Genomic DNA, 19,435 nt, shown 5'->3' on the forward strand with positions numbered 1-19,435 from the left:
CAACTTTTGGGAGTTTCTGTTGTTGCTCACTGGTAACAAACCCAACTAATATCCATGAGGACGTGGGTTCAATCCCCGGCCCCACTCAATGGGTTAATAAGGATCCAGAGCTGCAGTGTAGATTGCCAACATGGCTCGGATCTGGCTGCTGTGGCTGTGGCAAAGGCTGGCAGCTGCAGCTCTGATTCGACCCCTATCCTGGGAACTTTAATATGCCGTGGGTGCGACCCTAAAGTAAAAAAAAAAAAAAAAAAGAATACAATTTTCAGACAGCTCTAAAATATATTTCAGATCAAAAGGGATTAAATTTTAAATGTATAATAATCAGTTATTTCTAAAAATGTTAGTACCTGTTATACTTGAGTACTAAGTATTTCTGGACAATTATGTTTTAAGAAGAGCAGTTAAAGAAACAAATCCAAACATGATTAAAAATTTTAACAAACATTTGTTAAAATAGGTAGCAAGTGTCTTATTATATTAACAGAAGAAAAATGAAAAAGATAATGAGTAATTCCAATTACAACTGTCTCATGAAGAATGGTATGCTGCATCAATGGCTACTTTCTACCTTTTGTCCATAAATACTAGGGCAGTTACTCAAAATGTAGGCTCTACACCAATGCTTATCCTTATTGGCTTATGATACATATAAAACTGAGTAAGCATTCAGAAAATTTTACAGAAAGTTTACATTGCTGTAACATTTTTATTTTACAAAAATATCTAGAACAAATTAGGAAAAAAACTAAAAAAAAAAAAAAACTAATTCATCAAAGACAGAGGTCAATTTATATTCTCAGATTTCATCTGATCCTTCCTTAAAATGATTAAATGTGTGCTTTAAAGTAAGTAAATATATTTAAGCTTCAAATTATTTTTTAAGGAGGCTTTGTTTTTATTTTAACTAGCTATCTTCTGATTCTACACAGTTGGGTTTCATTTCTTAAGTTCATCACTAACCTCACACAGCTTTTAGAATTTTCCTGATAGGACAGCTGTTTCTTAAAAGAGCTCTCATTTTTCTTGTCTTTTGTTTCTCTCAACTGTCTTTTTACTTGAACCTGCGAGAAAAGCAAAATCACCTATTTAGAGTGATAATCCGGCATCACAAATGATAATCTATACGTTCTCCGTTGAAAGGACAAAAAATTAAAGAAACAAAATTGTCTGAATGAAAGTGTAGCCCAAATACATATGCTTATTAATTCAAGCATGCTAAAGCTATAAACATAGTATGTGTACTAAGCTCTGGAGAAACAAAACAGTTAAGAGAGTGGCACGTAAATAGCTTAAGTGTTCATAAGAGAAACAGAAGCACAGATCTTTGTATATGCATAGAACTAAGAGATTAACTTTATCTGAGGATATCAAAGAAGACTTTAATCAGTAGATGATTTATGAGTTGGTCTTAAAAGAATAAGTAAGAATTTATCCAAGGAAAAACTATTCTAAATGGAGGGAACACACAGTTGCAAGAAACAGTGAGAAGCCAATGTAGATTGGGAAGAAAAAATAAGCAGGATATAGAGGTGATATAATATATAAGGACCAGAGTGTAAAGGGCCTTGAATAAGAAAACAGTTCTATAGGAACCAGAAAATAAATGGGAGTTTTAAAAGCAAATGAATGAAATGATCAAATATGTTTCCTTTGGCAGTGATATGAAGGTTGAACCAGTTAAGAAGAGACTCTAAAAGCCAGGAAACCAGAGGAAAGTTTTTATAGCAGTGTAGATCTACACTGCATGACACAACAGTCACTAGCCACATATTATTAAACATGTGAAATGTGGCTTCTTTAAACTGAGATGTACTAGTAAATAAAATATACACTGGACTTCAATGAAATCAACAATAAGAGTTAAAATCCCTTAATAATTCTTCTAAAATATTACATGGTGAAATAATACACTAGATATGTTGGATTAAATGAAACAAAAATTCATCTTAACTGTTTCTTTTTGCTCTTTTAATATAACTATTAAAATATTTATATTATAGAGTGGTACTGGCAGAGAAGGTCTAGATAACAGCATGAGAGCCTACAAAGAAGGAACAGCAGAGGTATGGAGGAACAAATTTAAGACACTGTGCAGAAGAACAAACAGACAAAGATAAGGGAGAGAGAAAAAATGGAACCCCCAGACGTTTCTGATCTGGCTGACTGGGACTGTGGTACCATACAAATGGGGTTGGGGAGGTTGCAGGAAATGAGATGAGTTTCTGGTTTGTTAATGTTTAGATTCCTTTGGTATTCTAGATGGAGATGTCCAACAAGTGGTTGAAAATACAAGTAACTATAGATGTCTCATTTAAATTTAACTGTAAAGGGAAAAGGATAACAAAGATTCAAAAGAAGTAAAAGGGCAAAGGAAGATATGAAGAGTAAGTGGATAATACCACATATGATAAGAAATACCTTTTACATTTGACAAAATTAGATTAACACTGGCCAAACTTTAAGAACAAACTCTAATAAATGAAACAAATTTTTACTCCAGTCAACAGAACAAAATTCACATGACACAACAAAACTCAATTTTATAGGAAAATATCCTTGGAAGCCAGTTCATGCTAATGATCTTTAGTAACATAATATAGTCTGAAAAAATAGAGAACAGGTCTTTCAGAGAAATCATGCTTTAATTTTGATTATAATATCATACACATATAATAATGTTTTATCTTTCTCCAAGATATATACTAATATTGCATAGATGCCCAGAGTTAGGCAATTACAACATGCAAAATCTTTTACACATGGCATTTCATTTGAATTGCAGTCTTATTTCAACCTTATGTCACTGAGACTCTCTGGAAAGAACATATCAAAACAAATTATAAACACTTAAGAACATCTAATGCTTGAATAGTTGTATGTAACTTTTATGCTTCTTCCTACTCACAAAGACAGCAACCAGGCTGCTGGTGCTACTCTGTCTTCCCCATCAATGGTACATCATGTATGTATATATTTGAGTACTCTCGTTTTCAGTTGTATATCACTCCTGACTTGTTAGTGATACCTCAAGAAATCTCCTTCTCATACATTTTACTTAACTACTTATGCTTTTCTTCTTTTCACTTTTTATTCATTAACTCAGGAATATGTTCCTATTTCTTTTTTCTTCTTTCAAAGATAAATGTGAATACAAATCATAACCATGGTTTATAATCATAAGTAACATCAGTGTGGTATGCTCATCTCAAGGATGTGATTAGGATTAAGCATTACCATAAAATCGAACTTAAAAATCATCTGCTCATGCCAACCTTAAAACTATGAGAAGTCCCTCTGAAGATCTCCATAAACCCCCTTCCTCTTCTTCAATTAAACTGACTTTCCTTCAAGCACCAGCATTTAAGCACAAAAACGCCATTTTATAATTAATTCCTTTTGTTTAATCTTCTCAACATTTTAAGTTTTTCATGAAAACATAATTTTCAGGTATTTTGGACTTAAGTTTTTGTGGGGTTTGTCTTTGAATCTAATATTCCATCCAAACATTTTTACCAATGGAAATTAAACACATTAAACCTAAAGATGAATAATTCACAAACATATTCAAGTTCAAAGTCTACTAAAGCAAAATCATCTTAATTAAGTTTATACAGTTCATTCTGCAAAAGAAAATCTAAGTCTTACCTTAACACAACCTTCCAATGCACTGAATTTAAACACTGCCTGAAAAGGTTTCCGGTCAATAGGACATGAAGCCAGTGTCTGAAAAATGATTAACAAATTATAACTTTACAAATGTCTCTTTAAAATAGATCAAAATTAAACAAATGCATTTTTGTTTTTCATCGAAACAAGAAACAACAGAAAAATATTTTTTTCTTCTTTCAAAGGTAAAGACGAAATACTTTCCACCTTTATCATACAACAGAGCAATAAATACCTTAACTTAAAAAAATTCAAACACTGACAAAGCACCTACTGAGAGCTAAATTAAGCAGAATACAGTGATGAACAAGAAAAAAGATCTTTGTTATCAAAACAATACCTAGTAAGACCTGCTGCCAAGTTGAGAACTGCTGCCCAGTATAATGAAAGGAAAGCTGGGCTGCAGCTATCAGCTCTGTGAGTCTCTAAATAAGCTGAAGGAATGGCTTGGACAGGTCCCTTATAGATTTAATATTATATGCCAGTATTTTCCCCCAAAATAATTTGGAATAGGCAGTTATATCAGCAATAGAAAAATTTTAGATATGAAGGATTTCTCCACTCCTCCCTTAGCCACATAGGTGACCTCTCCAGAAGCAGTTTCTTAACATATCCTTTTGGAGACAGCCAATGCTTATACATATACATATATACACATACACACACACACACACACACACACACGCCTTATACAGTATAATTAACTCAGATGCTAAACTGAATCTTGTTTTTCTCTTATGTATCATATTACTATTGCAGAGCTGCTTCATTCTTAATACCATGGTATGTCATAAGTTTTAATTTACATTTCCTTTTATATGACTAAGGTTAAAAATATTTTCATATTTAAGGACTCTTCAAAGTTGCTTTTCTTTAAACTGTCTACTTATGCCTTTTGCCTAATTCCTTTATTAGGCTGCTGGTCTTTTTCAAGCTAAATTGTAGACTTTCTGTATAGATTTAAGAAAAACTGTCCTTTGATCATGCTGCAAATCAACTTAATTTTGACATAAATATATTTCTTGTACTTTCAAATCAAATGTGCATCAACTATAATTAAGAGTTTCTGGAGCTCCCTTGTGGTACAGCAGGCTAAGGATCTGGCGGTGTCACCGCAGTGGCTCGGGTTGCTGCTGTGGTGCAGTTTCAATCCCTAGACCAGGAACTTCCACATGCTGTAGGCACGGTCAATTAAAAAAAAAGTTTCTCTGATGATACTATTAAATGTTTGTATAGGAATTGGTTTATATTATTTAAATAATTTAAGATAGGTATGTTGTTTACTAAGATAGGAGGGGAGATTCTGTAGCCTATGAAGAAAATACCAAAAGTTGATATTTGAATATATATATGGTTATAAAACAGGATTCTAACAATTTAATAGCAATAGCCTAAAAGACAAGATAGTAATAGAATTTTGATAAATTATCTTAGTGGAAAAATGTGATTTTTTTCCTTTCTGGACGCTGGCACATATCAAAATATGCTTATATAAGTACAGTAGAAAAGACTGTGTGTGGTGGCCCTTGATCATCTATTTTCACAAAGCTTAAGAGTCACTTCGGGGTCAGCTGAACTACAGAGTTACTTTTTTATTACTCTGCTAAAAAGCGATTTTTCTTTTCCTAAGTAGGTAGGCCTTGATAAAATGCTTTACATCATATCTGAATTATGAAATGTGACCGTATTATATTATATCAGTTCAGGCTGGTAGAAGCCAGCTCAGCTTACGTCTAAACACTACGGATTTAGGATGCTATTACTTTCCCTACAGAAAACCTGACCTTAAGAAGCTTTGATACAAGTAGCAGCAAAGCTGTCCACATCTTTTTAGTAATGCAATGCAAACAGCAATTCTAGTTCAAAGAACTCAACATTATAATTGTGTGACTGTTGTTCATATTAGCATTTACTGCATGAAATTTCTTAGACTAGAGGTTATATAAATACATTTGTAATTCAAAAGAATACTAGAAAGTAGAAACTTTCAAGTACCTATTTTTACTAAAATTTCAAAATATTTTCATTTCTATTTTGAAGGTAAATCTAAACATTCATTAAAAAGATAATAAAATTTGTTTCCTTCAATTTTTTTTTAAAAAAAACTATGATACAGATGTGTCAGACTCTGGATTTACTATTTCCCTATCTCGTCCTTGTGTATAACCTTGAGCAAATTACAGAGCCTTTCCTCGTCTCAGTTACCTCATTTGTGAAAATGGAGATAATCATCATCTCTGGGGTTTTTACAGAAATTAATGGCATAGACTAAGTACTGTGTAAAATCTTCTAAACATCTGCACTAACAATTAAACAAAGCCTAGTTCACTAATAAAAAGATAACTCACAATTTGATGTTTATATATATGAGACATGAATTCTCAATGATTTTTATGGAAATTAAAGTATTTCATTTTATTATATCTATTTCAGGTTGTAACACCTACTAAATCCAAAGAAAGCCACTATGTTAAACAAGTTTATTCTGTATCAGATGCATCAAATCTTGCAAGAACTCCGAAATTATACAATCTCATTTTCTTTGTTAAATTTCCTCTGTTGACACCAGCCAAATGGCACTCTTTACCATGTTCAAACTGACAGAGTTTTAACCTGGATCATTCCATTTTGATCTGTTTCAGACAATAGGCTTCTGAGTAAGCTCTTGTGGGGTTTTTTTTTCCCCTTATGCATAACTGTCATGGATTTATCTAAGGTTTCATTTGAGGAAAGGAGTCCACGGCTACTTCAAAAACAAAAAAGAAAGAGAAAACAAAAAAAAAAGCAGTAGCCAGAAAAATATACTACTATATATTATGATAAGCTATATATATATTATATTTCCTAAAGATAATCAATCTAGTTAACACTAGAAAATACGTCAAAAGAATTTTTTTGGCTCAGGCTTAGCCATTAGAAAAACTGCTTGAAACCAAGATATCCACCCCAGTTAAAAAAAAAGCACAGGTCAGAAAATAAGCTACCTATAGTAAACAAAATATCTTTGCTATGGCTACTGAGAAATGATGATATCCATTTCAGACCTTAAAACAGTTTAGCAAAGCATTTCAAAGGGAAAAGTTATCCTAAGTCTTCGCAGCATAAATCAATAAATTAATAGTGGCTAAAGAAGAATTTAATAAAAAAGAAATCAAAACAGATTTCAAAAATTAAGCAGATCTTTAATTTTTTGTTACTGTGCACTGTAAGAAAAACATATGGCTACTTTACATTACCACATGCCAAGGTTCAAAGACCACCATCATTAAAAGGTACTCAAGTATACAGTTACACATCACATGATGATCAAACAGCTTTAATAGAAAAGGTTAACAAATAAGTTTTAGAAAATGACCTAACTTTAAAGCATCCCTAAGGATTCTTCACCCTTATAATCCAGCAGGTATTATTTAGAAAATATCAAAGAAATTTTAATCTTAGTTTCCAGAGTTTGTGTCACTAAAAATAATTTAGTTTTTAAGTTGTGTGGTTTTAAAAATTCATATTTAAAACTTAATGTTGAAAATATCTAACTAATATACTTAATTCTGCTTAAAAATGTACTTTTAGTTTTGAAGAAAATTATCCCAGAATTTTGTTTTCCTTGTATACAAAAACAAACAAATAAATAACAAATACCCTTTGGTTATTCACAATTTTGAGTCCTTATAGACAACAAAAATAGCCTCAAGTATTCACCTATTTTAAATCAACAATGAGTTCTATTTCAATAATTTTTAAAGTACCTAAATAGTTTCATAGTCAAAGTAATCCAATATCATCATTCAACTTTGTGATACAGCTCCAAAATTAACAGAATTTGATTACTACTTAACAATGTACTGTGTATTTAAAAACAGAGCATACATTTTACTGTGATGCTCTGTACTAAGGTTATAAGTTAAGGAGGCAATTTTGATAGAAAAAAATAATCTTCCTAATGATTTCAGTAAAACATACCCTAGTATTCTGAAGCGTTGTAAACTCCCAGCTCTGACAAACCCACATTTAAATGTAAGAACAGGAAACCTTCCTTATTTGGGAATTCAGGATTCTTGATTTCTAATATTTCTTGCTTTCTGCTGCTGCTCTATCCTCAATCACAAAGGCTGCCTACCGAAAGCCCTCCTAGAGAGAGAGAAGCAAGTGTTAAAGGTAAGTGCTTAAAGACTAATCTCAGTATCTATGCTTTAGGTAGGTTTGTCTGATCATGGGAAACTTTAGAACATTTATCTCTCTTACTAATAAACAAAACACATTATATAAAACTGCAGTTCAAAATCAAATAAAGATGATTTAGGAATGCATATCATTAGAGGTTGATGCTTATTCTAAAGCTACTCACCAGGACCTATCTTTTCTCATTGATGGTCCCAAGATACCTAGCCTGGATCTCTAAAGAAAGTGCTCACCTGTGGTCGGCCTATATATATTCTATCACATTTAACCAGTTCTTTCAAGGCAGTCCTTGTCGACCCATATTAGTGAAACTATAGTTCTTTACAACAGCTTTCAAAAATGTATCCTATAGGACAAATGGCTGTCAGTGATAAAAATTAACAGCAAGAAAGCATTTTATCTATCAAAAGGAACGCTTTCATGTTCTTAAAGATACAACAATTGGGTAGAATTACTTTTACTCTTTCTTTTTTCTGTCTTTTCTTCTGACATTTAATAGTTATGACTTTCTTTTTCCAGCATAAAAATGGAAAATCCCATAAACTATCTGTGTAAATCATTTTACAAATTCTGACATTTAAAATGAGGCTACACACAAATACACATTCATTTGCCCAACTGGTAAAAACAGAGTATTAAATAAAAATCTACTACACATATGCTTTAGGTAATAAAACACTCACAATTTAAAAATATCCTTTGTGCTACTAAAGGTAATAAAACAACTGAGGATTTGCAATAATTAGTTACAAATTCAAGAAATAGTAACCTCTCTAACCCACTTTAAGGATGAAGACACACAGCCCTAAATCACCTATTGCACAAGCTGTAATAATTAAATGAATGAATTTGACAATGCTTTATAAAGATAAGGACTAAGAGCAGTGCTCCACAGATACGTTTAAATTATTATTCACAGAGAACTATATAAGAGAGAGGTTTGGTTTCATTCAGGAATAAAGAAAAATTAAAGTGTTAGGTAAAACTGTTGGGAAGATCCAGGCAATAAAACTTCACTGGATTATGCTACTGAACAGTAATCTAATCACCAGAATGATATATAAATTTCTACTCACTGCATAAAGGAACAGCTGTACATTAAACACATCTATAGTCAAGATGTAAGTCAACTAAAGTCATATTTTGATTGTATTTTTTAGTATGTATTATTAGTTCAAAAATATACTCCTCACCTGCCTGCACTGAACACTGCTGTCAGACTTCGAGAACTGTAAATCACCACAGTAACACTCTCTCCATTTCTACTCTCATGGGAGAAAATACACCTCTGCCAACTGTCCTATTCTGATTTCATTAACCTTACTTTCTCAAACTGAAGCTGTCAGTATTGGATATAAAATGGAGGACTGAGAGAAATAAGTCGAAGGAGGGTAATGTGCTTATACTAGGAAAGTTAACTGCAATAAAAAAATTACATAAGATAAGGGAAATATTTACATTACGTAAAAAAGAACCCCAGTGGATATCAAGAACCTGCTAATCACATATACTGCATGTCCCTTTAAATACAATAAAAACTCTTACTTTAAACATGAAATGTTCCTAAGTCCTCAAACTTTAAAGAGTCAAAACCACTTCTTGCAACCTATCAAATCATCGATCTTATGTTCTGAATGTGTGTGTGTGTAGATTTTTCTACTGTGGATCATAATTATAATCGGCTGTCAATACTATGGCCGTATGTCAAACTTCTCTAGTCTTCACTTAAATATCTACTTTCAAATGTGCCAATTCAGACAATCAAGATTAAACTTTATGTTTAAACTGGAGTTCCCATCGTGGCGCAGTGGTTAACGAATCCGACTAGGAACCATGAGGTTGCGGGTTCCGTCCCTGCCCTTGCTCAGTGGGTTAACGATCCGGCGTTGCCGTGAGCTGTGGTGTAGGTTGCAGACGCGGCTCGGATCCTGCGTTGCTGTGGCTCTGGCGTAGGCCGGTGGCTACAGCTCCGATTCAACCCCTAGCCTGGGAACCTCCATATGCCGCGGGAGCAGCCCAAGAAATAGCAACAACAACAACAACAAAAGACAAAAAGACAAAAAAAAAAAACTTTATGTTTAAACTAAATGCCCTCAATATGATTAGTCTGCATTTCTGCTCACAGTATAGCTAAAATAAATAATTTTCTGAGTGACTGATAAACTTTTGTATATTGGTCCTATACACATTTTATCAGGTCAAAGACCTCTAATTTCAGATTCTCAGTTCTAATACTGATGTTTTAAATTAGTAAGAACTTCAGCTTTCCTTAAGTGTCTTTGTTTAGATCGATATTCTACTTCTACATCATCATTTTTGTTTTATAAACCAACAGGCTTACCATCTGTGAGCTCCTTGAAACTAAACATAGAGTGGACAAGTTTAATTTTAATTTGTACTAGTTTCCCTAATGGGAGGCAATTAGTCTATGGGCCATGAAAACCACTAGTTTCCATTATCCTGGATCTTTCTTCCCTTGGTAGATCCTACAAAATATCTAGAGACTAAATTCAGTTACTTAATCACTTTAAAGTCCTTACATAGCTTTTGTTTTAAATAACCACAGAACCAAAATTTGAGAGATTGAAACTAATTATGACTTTGGAAACAGATATTTTAAGAAGATGAAAATTTTCAGGAGTGTGTCTAAAATAAATATACTTGTTTCTAAAGGAGAACTTCTTCAATGCCTAAAATATTAAGGTGAAAGTAAATAAATGAGTCACTCTTCTTGGTTCTTGATATCTATTTTGAATCCTATTTTAGAGAACTCTGAGTACAAATCTCAGCTCAGCTAAATTTCTGAAAGATACAAGACTAGGAAAGTGGACTTGAATAATTTTATCCTTTTTGCCTATTATGTAGGTTTCCAACCACTCTAAATCTCTCTTTTTGGGGGTCTTTTTAGGCCATGCCTGTGGCATATGGAGGTTCCTAGGCTAGGGGTCAAATCAGAGCTGTAGCTGATGGCCTATACCACAGCCACAGCATTGGGTTTCAGAGGCGTGTCTGAGACTTACACCATAGCTCCTGGCAACACCAGATCCTTAACCCACTGATCAAGGCCAAGAATCGAATCTGTGTCCTCATGGATACTAGTCAGATTCATTTCTGCTGAGCCACGACGGGAACTCCTAAATCTCAATTTTTATTTCTGACTTCCTACTAGAAGTGAACATCAGTAAAATTTTAAACCATGGATCAATTTTTTTTAAATTACTTTAATTTCAGGCTACCCCTTGAAGTGTTTAGAAACAAATTAAGAGTTCAGGATCCTTGCCTTGAATATTAAATAAACATTAACACAGTGATTTCAATGAAAGAATATTTAAGAAAGCCTTAGCAGAGTCTGAATATCGATGCTTATTCCTAATCCTGAAATCCAAAGTAAATGAACATGACTCTTTTTAAAAACAGAGGATGATGAGGAAAATGAGAAGGAGAGATCTTAATAACCAATGGTCATGAATAAAAACATTAATGAATATGAAATCTGTTTCTATTTGTCAAAGCACTTATATACTTCCAAGACATATTTAACTTTTACCATACAAATAAAAGATTCAAACTGAAAATTTAGTGCAAAGCCTAAGTAATTTTGTTAACCAGTACTCATTTATTATTAACAATGAACAATTTATAAGTAGACTGTGCTCTTGTTACTGCTCAACTTAATGGTTTATTTAACTCATATCTGCTATCCCCACTAGGAACAATGAAATAATGCAGAATATTCCATTTGTTCTCTGCTTTCAAGGTTAACTACTTTTGTTTAAACAATACCACAACTCCCCCACTGTCCATCACAATATAAGGTCTTATAGCAGATAAGTACTTTCTTTTAAAAGCAATTTGGCTTCAACAAAATGTTTATATACAAAGGAGTAATACAAAAGGAAAATAATTATGTAAGAAAAGTGTTGACCGCATATATATTATCAAGTATTCTCAACCTAAAAATATTCAACAAGAGTTAAAAACATAGACAAGTTTAACACTGTCTAGTTGTGTTGAATATGTTAGGTACATAGTCTATAACCCAGCAGTACCACTTCTAGATACATACTCTAAAGAAATCTGAACTTGTACACCACGATAAAGCTGGTGGTTATATCAAAGATGCATGCAGGACGTAATGAAAAATAGAGAATCAAGCCTATTTTATTCTCCTCATACAGAAAAAAGCACATACTCAAAACTACGGTTATTGAAACTCACAAATACATAGTCACTAAACACAATCTTATGAGAAGCACTGAACTGAAGCCTTCAACCCATGCAGTAATACTGCTTCTCTATTGGAAGCAAAATCTCCTCTATTTTGAAGATATTTAATCACAAAGCAAACCATGGTGCACTAAATGCAACACAGATGAAATCATTAGTTGGATGGCAGAGAAAAATATGCATTCTTATTTCATTAGTCAATGCTCCTGCAAACACAGAGATTTCAAATTATATTAAATAATTAAACTCAAAACACTTTTTTCCCAAAATACATTTTCACCTATCCTTAGTCCTTGCTTGCCAAAGACCAATTCAGACTTTAATCAAATTAGAACTATTTCCAAGTATACTATTATGAATTAAAATGGTATAACAAATCTTTTTTTTCTCCTCCCGGAACTTGGCCATAGAGTCAGTATAAAGCTATGTTCTCCTTTCTACACTATTAATGAAATGTAAGTAAAATACAGAGCTTTTCAAACCCCAATTATGTAATAAGAGATTCATTTCCAGTGTGCTTAAGGATATCAAACAATTTGAATGCCACTTGTGTTAAAAATATTTTTAAGGAAGTTCCCGTTGTGGCGCAATGGTTAACTAATCCAACTAGGAACCATGAGGTTGCAGGTTCGGTCCCTGCCCTTGCTCAGTGGGTTAACGATCCGGCGTTGCCGTGAGCTGTGGTGTAGGTCACAGACATGGTTCAGATCCCGCGTTGCTGTGGCTCTGGCGTAGGCCGGAGGCTACAGCTCCGATTCGACCCTTAGCCTGGGAACCTTCATACGTCACGGGAGCGGCCCTAGAAATGGCAAAAAGACAAAAAAAAAATAATAATAATATTTTTAAGGAGTTCCCTTCGTGGCTTAGGGGAAATGAACTGACAGTATCTATGGGGATACAGGTTCAATCCCTGGCCTCGCTCAGTGAGTTAGGATCTGGCATTGCTGTAGTGTAGGCTGTAGACATGGCTTGGATCTGGTGTTGCTGTGGCATAAGCCAGCAGCTGCAGCTCCAATTCAACCCTAGCCTGGGAACCTCCATGTGCCACGGGTGTGGCCTTAAAAAGACCATATATATACATACATACTTTTTTTTTTTTTTTTTAAGATTTATATCATTAGGAGTTCCTGTTGGGGCTCGGTGGTAACAAACCCGACTAGTATCCATGAAGATGCAGGTTCAATCCCTGGCCTCACTCAGTAAGTTAAGGATCTGGCATTGCCATGAGCTATGGTGTGAGTCAAAGATGAGGCTTGGATCCCACGTTGCTGTGGCTTTGGCATAGGTAGGCAGCTGCAGTTCCAATTAGACCCCTAGCCTGGGAACCTCCATATGCTGCAGGTGCAGCCCTAAAAACAGACAAAAAAAAAAAAAAAGATTTATCTCCTTTACTAATTTTTACACACTGCCAATTTACTAACTCAGAACATAGCATGATCAATGACAAATTTTTATTTAATAATTCATAACAATGGAGCTCATATTAATATTCAATATATAGTACCATGGTCTATTTGACCCAAATTGAACCAACATAATATATTAAAAAGTTTGAAATTTCCCTATTTCTTAATCGTTTACTATCTAGGAGGAACCTCAATGATATATCTAACTTTGAAATTAGTAAGTCAAAAACAGGAATTAGAAAATGCAGTTACAAATTTACTTCTGCCTCTTAAGCTATGAGACCTTGACCAAGTTATGGAACACAAAATCCATGTTTCCTTATTGTAAAATGGAAGGACACTATTACATATGCTCTGCAAAATCCGACAAGACTGATATAAAGAAAAAATTTAGTAATCTATGTAAAAATTCTCTGAAAAATATAAAACAAAAAGCAGAGAAAGGTGGTATTATTAGTATTAAATAGCTATTATCCCAAGAGCATTGAGTATACTGAAAATGAATTACTGTATTCTTATCAGAAAAAAATGCTTAATCTGCTATTCCCATAAGGTTATTAAGGTTTTTTGTTTTTTGTTTTTTTTTTTTTTTTGTCTTTTGTCTTTTTGTCTTTTGTTGTTGTTGTTGCTATTTCTTGGGCCGCTCCCGCGGCATATGGAGGTTCCCAGGCTAGGGGTTGAATCGGAGCTGTAGCCACCGGCCTACGCCAGAGCCACAGCAACGCAGGATCCGAGCCGCGTCTGCAACCTACACCACAGCTCACGGCAACGCCGGATCATTAACCCACTGAGCAAGGGCAGGGACCGAACCCGCAACCTCATGGTTCCTAGTCGGATTCGTTAACCACTGCGCCACGACGGGAACTCCAGGGTTTTTTTTTTTAAAGGTAGCATTAAAATTTTTTTTTTAATTTATAAAAGAACAGAAAGCTGAATATAAAGAATTCAGAAGGCAATATACTGACAAAATTTGAGCAATACAGGGACATTTGTCCTGTGTGGAGGAAGACATATTACTACGAAATAATTTATGAAAAGCAGTATCAACTCTTTAAACTAGGTGGAATGAAATCATACTAGGGAACTAAAATACAATAATATTTAATACTTGTTCTCAGACTCACCTCTGCCCATTTAAGAATACAGGTCAAGCAGAAGACATGATTACAGCTTTCTGGAAAACCAATTTCCTTCTCTAATAGGCAACTGAGACATATTGGACATCTGTCAGCTTCACTGTACAACAGGCCAGTGGTTGCAGTATTATCTTTGTTTTCTTCACCTATAAAGTTAAGCAGCCATATATACTTTCAATTTCTCCAGATCAAATGATTTTTATTTGTGGCAGCATCCTGGACTAAATACTCTAAAAGGGCCCTCCTACTACAAAGTAATTAAATATTAGATACACCTTGAACACAAGACCTCCAACATTTACTAATTTACATTTTAATGGAGGAATGAAAAGAATTTTTCATGAATGTAATTTTAAAATAAGTAATAGTCACATGGTTCAAATACTTTAAAGTAAAAAAGGTTATAATGACAAATCTCCCACTCAAATCTACCCCCATCCATCCAGTTCCTCCCAATGCAACAAGTAACAAACTTTAAGTTTGCTCTGTGTTCTTCCAAAGACAACAAGATGGAATATATAGATAAGCAAATCCCAATATACAGTCTTTCAAACTTTTTTATTCACACAAATGTTAAAACACCATACACACTAATCTGCATTTTTGTTGTTGTTTTAATCTACAGGTAGGACATTCACATGTTTTCAACATCTGGCTATTACGAACATCACTTCAGTGAAAATCCTTTCATTTCACATTTTTATCAGTATATCTACACTTGATCTTGGCCAAAAGGTGGAGAAACAATTAACAGAATATCTACAGGATAAATTCTTAAAAATGGAATGCTAGATCAACATGTATGTACATTTGTAATCTGAACAGACACTGTCAAGTTATACCCCTTAGGATTTGTACTAATTTAAATACCTACCAGCAACAAATGCACCCAACACACAAAAAAGTATGCATTGCTGGCTCAAGAGTAAAAGAAACTCCAGGATTCAAAATAAAACAAAAATAAAGAAATAGTCAGCTGAAATATGAACAGTATACACCAAGCAAATGGAAAAGCTGAGATGGTCTTGGGAGCACAAGTCCATACTAATGTTCAGATCTTGTCCTAACCCTTAGGACCAACCCAGGTAGGGGAACTGATCCTGAGACATTCCAATATTAAGCCAAGACCTTCAAATGGAGCTAAATTTAGTGGCCCCAGCATGGATTCAGAAAAAAACACATACAAATCCTCTGGAGGAAAGCATCCCTAATTTAGGTCCTAAGGATTACACAGATTACAGGGATCAAATATGAGCTCATAATCAAACATTACCTTTTGAGTAAGCATCAGCAGAAACAAGAATGTTTTTAGATATATTTACATATCTACATATTTATGTATTATACCTTTATTTAGATGCCCACTGGCTTCAAATATCTGAACTTTCAAATACTATGTAGAATAACTAGCAGCAGATCAGACCCAAAAGTAAAGACTACTTTTGAACTGGAAGAAAGATTTGAAGTAACTATCTAGACTGTAAAAAACAAGGAGATGAAATCTGTGAAAGAGAGGTTGGGAAGTGAGGTCAGAACAAAATCTAACATATTAATTGAAGCCCAGAAGAGGAGAATAAAGGGGAGGCAGTAGTTAAAGCAATAATGTCTGGGAAATGATAAACAAAAACAAATATAAAACATAATCCAACAGATAAAGGACACACAAGGCATGATAAAGAGGATAAATGAAAATAATCAATGCGTAGAAACGATGTAGCAAAACTTTACATCAAAGATAAAAATAAGATTTTAAAGGAAAAAAGAGGGAAAAGACAGATCATTTACAACAGAATGACAATGAGGCTGAAAAGACATTTCCTGAGAGCCAGTAAGACAACCAGAAAATGGCTAATAATATCTTCAAAGTGCTAAAAGCCCAAAAAAAATGATCAATCCAGATTTACATATCTTTGAGTAGCTCTGAATAGGATAAAATAAATACAAAAACTTGAGTTTACCACCAAGAGACTTTCACTAAAGGAGCTTTCCTTAAGATTTTTTTTAGGAATAAGAAAAGGAACAGACAAAAAAAAGGAAAATAACAAAAAATGTCATTCTTAAATCAGTAAGGAGCAAAAAATTTAAGAGTGCTCAACAAACTAAAAAACTTGACATGGAAGATAAGACATCAATCTTATCATGAAGGAGAACAGGTTAAAAAAAGAGTGTACTTCTTATTTAGGCAGCTTATTTCAGTTTAAGAACAAAAAATATAAGTACAAAAAGCTCCCAGTATTATTTTAAAATGTAATACACATGAACAATTTGGAAACACTAAGTGCTGCTTTCCACACACAAACTTTATAAAAAGTAAGTTACCTTCCATGTCTTCATACTCCTGATCGCCCACATTTAGGGTATAGAGAGTTTTCTTCTTCATTTCTCCTTGAAAAAGGGATTCCTATAGGATGAATTATAACAGAGAATTTTTTATGTTTGCCTTGTCTCAATAATATAAATATATTTTTTAAAAAACCAAACTGTAAGAAATTATTTTACACATGAAAGAACACAATACAAGCCAAGCCAGTAAGTTTTTTGAATAAACTAATACACTTTTATACTCCTTGCCACCAAGCACATAGTCTTACTGAAAGGAGAAGACATATTAAGTAAGAAAGACTAATGATAAATTTTTTGCTACAGACATAAATACAATTGGCACTTACAGAAAAGATCAGTTTGGACTACAGTTTTCATTGAAGTTGATAGGTTATGTGTGCTTAAGGAGCTTAACGCAATTGAGGAGCAATACAGTATAAAGGAATAAAATGGCATTTAGCTAGGCCAGTCTGACAAGTGAAAGAAAGTGGGTGAAAGCGCAACTGTGTATATACAGTAAGGAGGGATAGGCATATAAACCAAGACATGTATCTGAAAGATTACAGTGAAGGTAACAAGGGCAATAAGAACAATATAAATCAAGCAGGGCTTGATTACAGAAGGAAGGCTCTCTAATGACTGACGGAGAGGTTTAGATAGATTCAGTCTTATGACTGCTCTGAAGAAGACTGAGGTGCAGTTAAGTAATGTAAATGAATCTTTTAAAAGAATGATCTGCCTGCAAAGCACAGAATGGGATTACAGTGGGGAGAGATTAGAGGCAGACACTTGAATAGCTAGAGTGAACTGGTTGTGGAGAAAAAGCAAGAAATCAAAAGAGCTGAAGAATTTCTGAGATTTGGTGACTGAATAAACACTGGGAAGGAGTAAAAGATCATTCTGGTCTAGAGGACTAGGAAAATGGTGATTACAAGAAGCAAGATAAGAAAAAGAGGAAAGGAAAGGAATTTGTTAGGCAAGGGGAACAAATTTATGAGGTAAAATTATTTTTTAAGTCAACTCAGAATTCTTTCTTGAACTGATGCAAGACAAGTAATTGCAATGAACTATTCAAATATATTTTGGAACATCTAGGCATAAGAAATCCCCAATTTCATCAGTTGTGTTGCATCTCCCATGTATATAAGAAGTAATTTTTCTTTTAGTTTGTTAAAAAAAAATGTACAAATGCTAGTATCTACATTAAACATACGTATTGCCTAGGAAAATTCTCTATTAGGTCAAATAGGAGAAATGCAAAGGCGCATACTTTTGTTCAAAACCCAAGTAGAAAGTAAGAAACTAACACATATAAGAATAACTCAAAGGTTTTAGTAGGTTAAAAATTTGAAATTTGAGTCAGGATTAGAGTTACTTTCAAAAGGTTAATTCAATTTCAGTCTGCCTTAATAAAAGTAGAATGTCAAGGACAACAGAAAAAACCTTTTCCCCTTCAGCCTACATTTGCAACATTTGTTTTAGTTCTGGTGCCATTCTTTAGGTCATATAACACCTTACAGACTAAGTTAAATACATTGGCTTAAAGAGTGCCAGTAAGGGCTTTTAAGCAGAAGAGAAAGAAGGCAAAGGGAAAAGCAGAGGCCAGCAAGGATACTACTGCCATAACCTAGAGGGGGAGATGACAGTGGCTTGTACTAGAGCAGTAGCAAAGGTGATGAAAAGTGCTCAGATTCCAGCAATGTTTTCAAAATACAGCCATAAGGATTTGCTGACAGACAGAGGGTGGAGTATGTGTTAGAGAGCAAGAGTCCAAGATAATTCCACAATACTTTGACTTCAGCAACCAGAATGATGGAATTGCTGAGATAGGAGGTTACCTTAAAATATTCAGATAGTCACAGATTACTATTCTACTTGATATTTACTCAGAAGGACAGTATCAATATGATTTTGGAACTTGCTACAAATTCAAGATACCTCAGACACCATTCTAGACTAGCCGATAAGAATCTGCACTTGACAAAGAACTTCTGTACAGTAAAGCCTAAGAAACACTGCTCTAGAAACTTCCAAACCTAGCTGATTTTAGAGTCACAGTATACTCCTGTATGATAATTGAGTGTAATTCTTTATTTGGGCAAATTCATACCATCTCCCCATTTTATCCTAAATTATCTGAAAATTAAGAAATATTTAAGTTTAACTCAATGTAATAAAATGTCAACTTGAAAATTAACACAGTATTTCAGAGTTCCCGTCGTGGCATAGTGGAAACAAATCTAAGAACCATGAGGTTATGGGTTCAATCCCTGGCCTTGCTCAGCAGATTAAGGATCCCAGCGTTGCCTTGAGCTATGGTAGAGGTTGCGGATCAGATCTGGCATTGCTGTGGCTGTGGTTCAGGCTCGCGGCTACAGCTCTGATTAGACCCTAGCCTGGGAACCTCCACATCCACAGGTGCGGCCCCAAAAGGACAAAAAAAAAAAAAGGAAAGAAAATTAACACAGTATTTTAGAAACCTAGGAAGTGTTCAGA

At 34.0% G+C, this 19,435-nt stretch overlaps 1 protein-coding gene across 6 annotated transcripts in view; it reads right to left on the reverse strand.

Annotated features, from left to right (window-relative positions):
* SCAF11 (SR-related CTD associated factor 11) overlaps positions 1-19,435 on the reverse strand; it is a 67,213-nt gene that overhangs the window by 31,423 nt on the left and 16,355 nt on the right. For 2 of the 6 annotated variants that reach the window (XM_021092989.1, XM_021092988.1), the window contains exons 2-5: positions 16,937-17,018; positions 14,606-14,763; positions 3,649-3,726; positions 964-1,064 (exon numbers count right to left, since the gene is read on the reverse strand). In XM_021092989.1, the coding sequence (XP_020948648.1) occupies positions 964-1,064; positions 3,649-3,726; positions 14,606-14,763; positions 16,937-16,997 (398 nt within the window). In that variant the 5' untranslated portion in view covers positions 16,998-17,018. Of the gene's footprint in view, positions 1-963; positions 1,065-3,648; positions 3,727-7,629; positions 7,798-14,605; positions 14,764-16,936; positions 17,019-19,435 lie in introns of those variants that run through there. The other 4 variants (XM_005664158.3, XM_021092991.1, XM_021092990.1 and 1 more) reach the window with 2 other exon arrangements.

Source organism: Sus scrofa, chromosome 5 (assembly GCF_000003025.6).
Source record: "Sus scrofa isolate TJ Tabasco breed Duroc chromosome 5, Sscrofa11.1, whole genome shotgun sequence".
NCBI lineage: Eukaryota > Metazoa > Chordata > Mammalia > Artiodactyla > Suidae > Sus > Sus scrofa.